At 34.4% G+C, this 10,957-nt stretch overlaps 1 protein-coding gene across 2 annotated transcripts in view; it reads left to right on the top strand.

Annotated features, from left to right (window-relative positions):
• The window catches only part of LOC106881381 (zinc finger MYND domain-containing protein 19), a 233,309-nt gene that overhangs the window by 201,867 nt on the left and 20,485 nt on the right, over nucleotides 1-10,957 (top strand). For both annotated transcript variants that reach the window (XM_014931862.2, XM_014931790.2), the window contains exon 3: nucleotides 8,115-8,221. In XM_014931862.2, coding sequence (XP_014787348.1) covers nucleotides 8,115-8,221 — 107 coding nt within the window. The remainder of the gene's footprint in view (nucleotides 1-8,114; nucleotides 8,222-10,957) is intronic.

Below are 10,957 nucleotides of genomic sequence, written 5' to 3'. Positions count from 1 at the left end.
AAGGGAAAACAAGGAACATAGTTTACAATGAGGTGTTATAATCACAACAGCAAGAAAGTATGTACATGATCACCTTCTTTTACGAAACTTCATTGACTTTCATATATTTATATTGATATACATATATATACGTGTGTTTGGGTGCGTGTGTGTATATACATCTCTATATATAAAGATGATGCGTAGTCTAGACGGCGTTTTTAGATTTCATTATTCTCTTTAACCCGGGCAACGCCGGGTATTTCTGCTAGTTATTAATAATGACTGCTAGTGTAATTAATATTGCTGTTTGGTCTCAGGTCAATTTGCTCTACAAGTCATGGCCATCCTGTCGTTTTGTATGTCCAGAGCTATATTGTTCACTAAACCTTCTTTATGGCAAGATTTGGTTGCTATTCCTAGCAGATTTATCCACCATGTAAATGCTCCCTTATTAGCTCATGTCTGTTGCTAGTATAATTTATACAGTGTATGTTGTAATATTGGTTCCTGACTAGATCTGTATTCAGATTACATTGCCTACTTTGTGAAATCCAAGTATCTGAATCTGACAAATGTGTAGAAGAAACTAAAGAAGAAATGAAAATCGTTTATTGGGAGAAACCATACTATTTCTCATCATATTTTGTTTGTGTGTGTATGTTTTGTGGGAATATTGGTTGTTAGGTTTATATTGGTTACTGGCTACTCTATTGCTGTCTATCTCTCATTACAATTCAAATAGTTCTCATCTATCCTCATTATCTATTGATTTTCACTCTAGTACCACCAACTAACACCTTTAACTCTTGGATACTTTATTAATATAGCCAAACTTTATTTTATTCCTTAGAGTCAGTATTAGTTTACTATCTAGAATGGAATGTGTGGGTAAAAGTACTGTTGCTTATGAAGAAGCTTGCTTCATTGGCTGAGCTATTTGACCTTGATAGGCAGTTTAGAGTTGTGAAGTAAATCGGGATAGCAGTTAGATATGAAAGGAATTAGTCAGAGCATACAAGATGAAATTGCTTTGCTATAAACATGAGATGAATATTCCGGCTGAAGCCATGTTAGAAATTGGAAATTGACATTATCCAGACCAGAGGCTGAAGTTACGAAAGATTTGAACTGACAGGAAAACTTTGTTTTGTCGATGAGCATACTTTGACTTTAAACAGAAGGGATGGTATTGTTGTTGTTGTTGTTGTTTAGCTCCTAAGACTATTCCATCTATTATTATTGGTGTCATTGCTATTATTATAACTAAGGTGGCAAGCTGGCAGAACCGTTAGCATGCTGGGAAAAATGCTTAGCAGCATTTCATCCGTCTTTACATTCTGAGTTTAAATACTGCCATGGTCAACTTTGCCTTTCATCCTTTCATGGTCAATAAATTAAGTACCAGTGAAACACTGGGGTTGATGTAATTGACTATTCCCATCCCCCAAAATTTCAGGCTTTGTATCCATAGTAGAAAGGATTATTATTATTATTAATGCAGCAAGCTGGCAAAATCATTAGTGCTCTGGACGAAATGCTTAGCGGTATTTCACCCGGCACTGTGTTCTGAGTTCAAATCCTGTTGAGGTCAACTTTGCTTTTCATCTTTTCAGAGTCGATAAATTAAGTACCAGTGAAACACTGTGGGCGATATAATTGATTAAATCCCCTTCCCCACAAATTTGAGGCCTTGTGCCTCCACAGTAGAAAGGATTATTATTACTATTATTGCAGCAAGCTGACAGAATCATTAGTATGCTGGGCAAAATGCTTAGCGGTATTTTGTCTGTCTTCATGTTCTGAGATCAACTTACACTGAAATCAGCTTTGCCTTTCATCCTTCCAGGATTGATAAAAGAAGTACCAGTTGAGCACTGGGGTTGATGTAATTGACTTAGCTCTCCCCTGAAAATGCTGGCCTTGTGCCAAAATTTGAAATTGTTGTTATTATTATTGACATATTGCATCTAATTATATTATCTGATATTTCCTTTATGAAGACGGTATGATTGGAGGAAGGTTTTTACTGTTATTTCTAGTAGATTGAGCAAGGCCAGAGATGCTCACTCATTGGCTTGCTGATATTGGTAGTGTTGTTGTGGTGATACATGATTTTCTTGTGCACATCCCCTAAATCATATATCTATCTAAACTGTAATCTTCTTCCCTCCTCACACCTTTTGAAAACATCACACTCATGTGGTTGGGTAGGATGTAATTAGGATAAGTCTCTTATTTTACAATATAGTTGTTCTGATGTATGTTTATTTATTGAGATTAAATCTACCTTTATACTATAGGCAGTCTATCACCACTAGAGTCCTGCTACTGACCTCTGGCAGAAGTTACTAATTTTAGAGATCCATTCTTGCAACCTATTATCTTTGCTTATTGGTTATTATTTATCAATTTTCTCGAATGTTATTCTACATTCTAGAGAATTATATCTAAACAAGATATTGTGATAATTAAAATTTTATAAGTTATTAACCTCGATCACAAAATTTTGATTGACTTGCCCTCTAATCAATCATCAGGTGTTCTGCTCCTTGATAAGTGCATTGACCCAGACTAGATCTAAATGTTGATTCTTTATTTCTAAAATAAAGGTTATTAGTAAATATCCTAATCAACTTAGTAAATGAGCTGACTGTATTAATGTTGTTTAATACTCTGTAGCTTGTTAACAGCCTTCATTTATGCATAAAGGTTCTGAGTTCAAGTATGGCATAGAACAATGTCCATATTTAAGAAATGGACAGATGGCAGTAATTGAAGATATAACTGGCTGAAATGGGCAATTGAAAGTGCAAAAGATGAACTTAATAGTCAAGAAAATTTGAATTATTTTATTTATATGAAGTTATAGAATTTACTGCAGTTATATGAAGGACCGAATTTTTCTTAATTTTGTGTGTGTACACACATATACCTTTCATTCTACCCTTCTCTTTGTCATATATCTAGTTTAAAATTGATCAACTTAGCAGGATCAGTGGTTAAATCCCTGAATATGTAACATTTTAAATGTTAATTTCATAAAGTAATTCTTTAAAGGAAAGAGTAAATAAACAGAGATGTTGATCTGTAATTTGGTAATTTCTATCACAAGCAACTCATCTAGGATTGCAGTAACTCCAAATAACTGATACAAGACAGTGGTGAGTCATTAGTCTTGCTACAGACTAATGTGCTGTAGCCTGATAACATGTACTAATAACCTGATAAAATGCAATTAGCTCATGCTGTAATGTGGTTGGTGATAGGAAGTAACTGCTGGAGAAGCTGGGACAAAGGGCTTGGTCAAGAGGTGAGATGATTTGAAACCTGTCCAGCACATGTAAGCATGACAACAAAAAAGAACAAAAATAGAACTGTAAAAATGATGATTGCCTCAGCAATTTTGTTGAGATAGATTTTCTATGGCCTGATGCCCTTCCTTCTGCCAACTCTCACATGTTTCCAGGTAAAGTAATATTTCCCAATAACCAGACGTTTTTCACTAAAGACTAGAAATGAACGACATTGCTTGTATGATATTGATGCTTGTTTGCAACCATCATGTCATGTCAGTACAGGGTACACACACACATTTATACATATACGACAGGTTTCTAGTCTCTGTCCACCAAATCCACATATAGCTTTGGACACTTATACAAAGTGCCTTGCAATGGGAGTAAATCCAAGTCTACGTGGTTGAGAAGTAAGTTTCTTAACAACACATCCATGCCTCTGCTTATTGTCTAAATTTGAAACAAGTTTCAAATATATCAGATGGTTTGTTAGAGTAATCCACTAAGACAGTTCACCAAACATAGTCCAGCTTTTTGTAATCTTTTATAAATTGAGTTTAAACAGAATGAAGTATGCTGTTGATTTTTCTGTGATTTGATCTCCTAAATCTAAACATTCATCAAATCTTTCTTTTTAGTAACAGAACTAATAACAATTATGCTCAACGGTAGTTGAAGGCTATTGATCAGGTGATCAATAAGTCTGTGAGATCTATTTCTACTACAGCCAAAGTTATACAACCAGTTTAATATGGTAGCTAAATACCCCTGTAAATGGGAGAATTTACAGCTATATTAAACAGGTTGAGCAACTTCTACACCAACATTGAGTCATGAACATGGGATGCAACCTTAGACACAATGTACATGACTGCTTGTCTCAGCAAGTTTGATTGATAACACAGTAAGCTTTTCACCATCATTGATTAATAAGATGCTGTAAAAACAATTTTAATAATATCGGACTGTTCAAACCTCTGCCAACTTAGTTGTGTAGGCTCACCCTTCTTTTATTTTTATCAAGGACCATACTGGAGTATTACCTTTTGAGGATCTTTGTTGATTATATTAACCCTAGTACTTTGGTACTTATTTTCTCAATTTCTATCATATAATTAAGTCCACTTTGGCATAAAAGGCTGTAACTTAGTCTAAATACCACAAAATACTTTTGTCCAATACACCAATTGTCATATTTCTTGCTGATAAATCTCTTGCTGATAAACAAACAAGCTTCCTCACAGACTCCATCTACATAGTTTCACTCACAAGGCCTTGGTCGACTCAAGATTGTGATAGCAGCCACTTTTTCCAAGGTGCTGCACTTTAGAATCAATCCTGGAAGCCTTGTGGTTGTGAAGCAAATTTCTTAATCAAATGACAATGCCTTCACCTATGTTTGTAGTTGTTAATTAATTTAATTGTTAGTGTTGAAGTCTTATACAATTAAACAACCTTAATTTATCCAGAAATGTTGTTTACCATTTTACTTCAATTAACATTATTCAAAATTACATCTGACAGTAGTTTCACAGAGAAAGAATTCAGCCTGAAACTGAAATAATAATTGTCTTCATATTATAATTGAATCATCTATATAGAGCGGTGTATTAACAATATAGACTCCTAGTTTGAAGTATTCTTTCAGTAGTTTCCATATTTTAGTATCATTGTACAGCACCAGAATAATATCACCCATTAATATCTTTCAATATATTGTTAGTGTATGATCGCAACAACCTATTGTGTTTCTGAAATATTTGCTACATAGTTAGTTGATAAGCCAGCAGCTAGTAGTAGTTCAACAAAACTGTGGTTCTCTACTTTTCTCACTTGGCATTGGATCAGATGCTCTTCTATTCAATATGTTTTATTACAGCTCATCATTACCTCTACTACATTTTCACTCCTGGGTTCCATTTCAGTTGCCAAATCTCTATCTTGATTGACATTAAATCTAGTAACATCAGATTTACTTACTTTTGTGCGTATGATTTTACATTTTGGTTTTGTATTTTTCTCTAGAAGTAAATTTCATACATTACCTCTGTGGATCAAAGATATGATAGAAAGGTTTAAGATTGGTTACACATTTTCCTTTTTGACACTCAGTTGAAAGGCATGTGACTTGAAACATCACCTGAATTTATTGATACTTCTGGTAACCAAACCTATTATTGATACTCAACAAGCTATCCTTTGGATTTACTATTATTATTGCTACCAATGAAGATCCTCACCAGTTTCTTCATACCTGAATTTTACTCCTATGATTTTTTGGAAGTGGGGTGAGGTAATCCAGAAATAGCAAGAATGAGAAATTGTTATGGATACTATTCTTTTGGATTGAAAGGTCTGCATGTGATGCTTCGCTTGTAAGATTTGAGATGAAAAACAGTACAGATGTTAAGAAACAGGAGTGAGTATGAGTGTAGTGAACTTGTTGAAGTACAGCTAGCAAAATTCACAGATCAGGATTATTTTTTTTTATATATATATTAGATGCAATAGTGCAAATTCAATCTGATGATGTGATTATTGACATTTTGACAAGAAGTAAAGTATAGTGAATGAGGTTTTTTTTTTCTGCATGTAGTCTTTGATGCTTGTTGTTGTTTAACCTTCATGTCAACTCTGATTGATCAGACCTCTCTATGATGCCACTAATGAAAGAAGATGAATTATCAATGATAGCCATCAATACTCCATTCTGGATCTTACTTGAGATTTTTAATGAGTCAGTATCTCCTCAAAGCTGAAATATTACTTGGCTCTAAAGAGGGAACCAGGTGCTTTGAAGTAGTTTAAATCATTTTGCAAATGTGGCTTTCAGAAGTGGCTGCTGTAGAGGATGAGTTCTAGCCATGTGTCCTTGGGAGGAATAGCTCAAGCAGAGATTCCTGTACAAAGTTGTTCTACTCGCAATTGAGGAATGGTGAGTTGCATTTAGTTATGCTACAACAGGAATTATCAGATTCCCACTAGATATTGTGGCACAGCATCTTGTTAATGGAAGAGGTTGGTATCTGCTGAGAACTGCTGCTATTTGCAGCACAAAGCATTGGCTTTAAAGGATAAAGAGAAATAGAAAGTTATTGTGTCATCTGTGCAGAAATGAGTGACAGCAGGTAATTGATTTAGAGAAGAGAATCTATCATGTGACAAGGGAAGCATAGGAAACTAAAAGAAACTTATACATAAGCAGATATATATTATTGCAGACCCATGAAGTAGCTTTAGATCCCAGTGATTAACTAATCAGCATAATCCTTAAAAAGGCTTGACCAGGAGATTTTCACACTACAATTTGCTAAAGGCTTAGCTAGCTCACATGAAATGCAGCAGTTTGGCTTTACTTGTGATTACTTTCACATTCATGTCACATAGCCAAATCTTCCCTTTCTGCAGTCCATATTGATGATCACTAATGTTAGATTAAGATACAAGATAATTGATTTTTAATAAGTTTCTAATTTAGTCACAAGGCTAAGAGTTTTGTGGGGAAGGGTTTAATCAATACTATTGACCTCAGTACTTCATATTACTGACCTCAAAAGGATGAAAGGAAAAAAATGGCCTTGGTGGGATTTGAACTTGGAGTGTAAAGAACTAGAAGAAATACTGCAAGGGAAAAATTCTGATGCTCTAAAGATTCTGCCTGCTCACCACCCTGGCATGATTGTTAATAACGGTTTCCATCATGTTAGAGGCTGGAGTCATAGAATGTGTCCACTTTTTATTCTTCCAGGTAGATGCCTTTTGAGGTATTTAATAATTTATACATACATGTGCATACACACACACACACACACACACACACACACACACGCATACACCTCATAAAACCTTTTAACCAATTTAATCTGAAATTAGCTAAAAAGCTTTCAAGTTATTAATCAGATATGCAATATATGAAGAACAAATTTCCATATATATATATATATATATATATATATATATATATATATATATATATAATCATTTGACATTCTCTTTTTAGTGCTAGCATGGATTGGCTGGGTTTTCTGGCACAGTATTTTATATTCAAATGCCCAACTTCACATCAGCCTACTTAATTGCCTCTGATGACATGCATGATCAGTATGATTAACTAAATTCCTGAAAGCATTTCCCATGCATGGCCCCTGTTCAGTGACTGAAACCAGAAAAAGAATATGTATTGTTTAATTGATCATATCAAACCAGTATTTATTTCAGTAAAATACTTATTTTATCAGTCTCTATTTGTGAACTGCTAATTACAGGTCTTAAAGAGACACTAATATCAACTGCACCAGTTTTTAGACAGTAAATGCATAAGTATGGACATAGATGAACGCTCATGTACACACACACATACAATAGGATTCTGGACAGTTTCTGTCTATCAATTTGCACTCACAAGACATTGGTTAGCCTAAGGCCACAGTCAAAGACACCTGCTCAATATACGGTGCAGTGGAATCGAACCTGAAACATGTGGTTACAAATCAAACTACATAACTTGGAAACAGTTCTCATTTCTACAGAAATAAATAAAACATAATTTGTCTTAATTATTTCTTCTGATGTAACTGTCATTTTTGTTTATTCTTGTTATGCGAAATAATTTAAGTGTCTGGTCCTCACAAACAAAATTGTCTTTGCAAAGCTGTATTATTAGATTGTGTGAAAATCTGTACTGAGACAGCATTATTGCTATCCTAACAATCTGCAAGTTATTCAAATACTTATAATGTTGATTATTTTAAAGTGTGTGTGTGTGTGTGTTACAATTTAACAAATTGATTTGTTGATGATGAAATGCTTTTCAAAAATGTTTTAATTCTTTTCCAGGCTCGAGTCGAAGTAGACCGTGATGGAAATGGGGCCAAAATTTATGCTTATGCATATGATATAAATAAGGGTCGGAGTTCTGGTCAGTATCTACACGAATTGTTATGGTAAGTTAGAAATTTTTATATCATTTTTCATGTTATGAATCACATTCTATCTAGTTTTCATCGGTTGTTCATTTTGATATCAAGATAACAGCAGTTGTCCCCCTTGTGAAAATAGACCTGAAAACTCTTTTTCTGCCAGGTTGTCTTTAACTCAAAGCCGTATTTCTTTAAAGAAAGTATCGTGTTAGCCACTTTCTTTATTTAATGTTATAATTATCTAAATTCTTATCAAAATTACTCTTAGTCATCTGTGTTTGTGTTGTTGAAGACTTTGTGTTGTTTTTCGAATTACACCCTGTTGTGGTGTCTTTCAAAGGAAAATGGAGACAAAAGTAACTATAGTTACATCATTGTGTCTGTAACAAAAAAAAACAAAAGACAGGATGGTCATTACTAAATACTTTTGCCATTCCGTCAAAAGTGACCTGGGCCTAAACAAGAAGACAAACTTATTTCGCTGACAGACTATCATTGTTTTACTCTGATTGTTTTTTTTTATGATTCTTAGGTTTTTTTTTTTAAATAAAAAAAAAACCTTCTGCATTAGACAGAATATTATTGATCAATATTATAATTGATCAATATTCCTTTTTTTAGTGTTCCAGATTTATTTTCTAAGAAATTAAGAAATGAAATGAATTTCCTTCAAAAATGTATTAATCTTTGTTCTTACAGAAATTTATTACAATGAAAATTTCTTTTCATTATTTTTGAAAGAAGGCAAGACAGCTTTTTGAAAGTTTAACTTTATTCGGTTGTATTGTTTGTTTTTTGTTGTTTTTTCTTTTGTCTTTGATGACCCATTCTATATTAAAAATATCTTTACATTTCACAAAAATAGATTTTGTCTTTTTTTTTAATTTCAAAAACATTTTTAAGCCAAATTCTAATTAAGTTGAAAATCTTGCTTTCTAACTATGTGATATCATTGAGTCCTGTGCAGCAAACTTAGGAAGTTGTTTTCTGCTATAGCCCCAGGCTGGCCAATGTCTTGGAAATTAGTTTAGTAGACAGAAACTGTTAGAAGCCCATTGTATATATCTAAATATGTTTATGCACCCTTGTCTTGACAGACATGTGATGGTTGTAAAAGAGTGAGTAACATCCATCATACAAGTGATGCTATTCATTTCCAGTCTTCTATGAAAAACATGTCTGGCCAAATGTAAATATTACTCTGCTTGGAAATAAGGGAAGGAAAGCAACAGGACAGGTATCATAATATAGAAAATCTAGCTCACGTAAGCAAGGAAAAGTGGATGTTAAATTATGGTGAATTCCAGGATGAATTAACTTATATAAAGCCAGTTTTATTATCTCATATTATAGCTTCCACCTTCGTTACTAGTCACAACTTTTTGTTGTTTTTTTTTCTGCTGAGGCTGGAGAAAGCAGCAGTACCCCATACTTTTGCAGGTTCTGTTAGACCAGTGGGCTTGATATTGTTTAATGTTCCATTTAAATTGTTGCTGGTTAACACCTGCAAAAGAGATATGAGTAGGAAGGATATTAGAAGATTCAAGAGGTCCATGGGCATAGCGGCTAGTAAAGGGCCGGGGCTTCGATGCACCAAGGGTGATGAGATGTAAAAGCAAAGAGGTCAGAAATACCTTAGTGGTGGAGATATGACCAACCAACTCTGAGGCAATTATAGTAGTGATAGAAAAGACAGAGAGGAGAATCACCCTGCCTGTGAACCAGAAACTGGAGTATGTCTTAGTGGTTTATGCCATTCAAAGTGGCTCCTCTCTGGTTGCAGTCTAGGATGTTGTATGTGTATCAGCAGTACTGTTCCAAATGTGGGGTGAAAACTCCATTGTTGTCATCATATGAGGACAACACCCTATTAGTTATTGGGTGATAGGGGCTGAAATAACATATTGTTACCATATTTCTGTTGAAATATGCAGTTTTTCTTCTGCTTAATTTTGAAAAGAATGAAGAATGCAACTAAGTTGATTGTTTGAGCCATAGAACCAAGAGCAATCTTGTGTGAGTTAGTATCAAAAAGGCTAACATTTTGGTAAATTTCACAAACAAAAGCTAAAAGCAGCTACAAAAGTCTTACTAATGTGAGTTACACTGAAATAAGATAGTTCATAATCTATAATAGATACTTCAAATGGTTAACATCATCATCGTTTAATAAAATCTTCATTTTCAATGCAACTTTTATGCATTCATTAATCCACCTTGGTTTTTGCTCTACAAAAACTGGGTTTTTTTTTTCTTTCTCATATTTTATTCACATTAAATAAGTTGAAAAAGTTTCTTAAATATCTGGGGTTGATTTCTTCAACTAAAACCCTTTAAGGTGATGCTCCAGCATGGCCACAGTCAAATGACTGAAAAAAAAATGTACCACCATGCATTTTGGGAGGAAAAATCCAATGTCTACTTACTCCCTCCACAACACTAATCTCAAAAAGTCTTGTGAACATGACCGGGGCATTATTGTCGACAGCAATCTGTGTTGGACAAAACACATTGCTAAAATTGCCAAGAAGGCTGAGGATGTCTTGGCATCACTTACCAAGTCCTTTGTGAGCCACTCTCCGGCTATCTATCTGAGGCTATGGTGCGGCCTCACCTGGAATTTGCGTCTCCGGTCTGGAACCCCTATCTTGCCCAGGATATTAATTGTCTGGAAACCGTTCAGCGACGTGCAACCAAGAGAATACCCTCCATCAGGCATTTGCCATACTCTGAATCCCTTACTTCCCTGGGTATGGATAC

This window comes from Octopus bimaculoides, chromosome 1 (genome assembly GCF_001194135.2).
Source record: "Octopus bimaculoides isolate UCB-OBI-ISO-001 chromosome 1, ASM119413v2, whole genome shotgun sequence".
In the NCBI taxonomy this organism is placed as follows: domain Eukaryota; kingdom Metazoa; phylum Mollusca; class Cephalopoda; order Octopoda; family Octopodidae; genus Octopus; species Octopus bimaculoides.
Note: the sequence above shows the minus strand (reverse complement) of the source record. Positions and strands in the feature narration are given on the sequence as shown.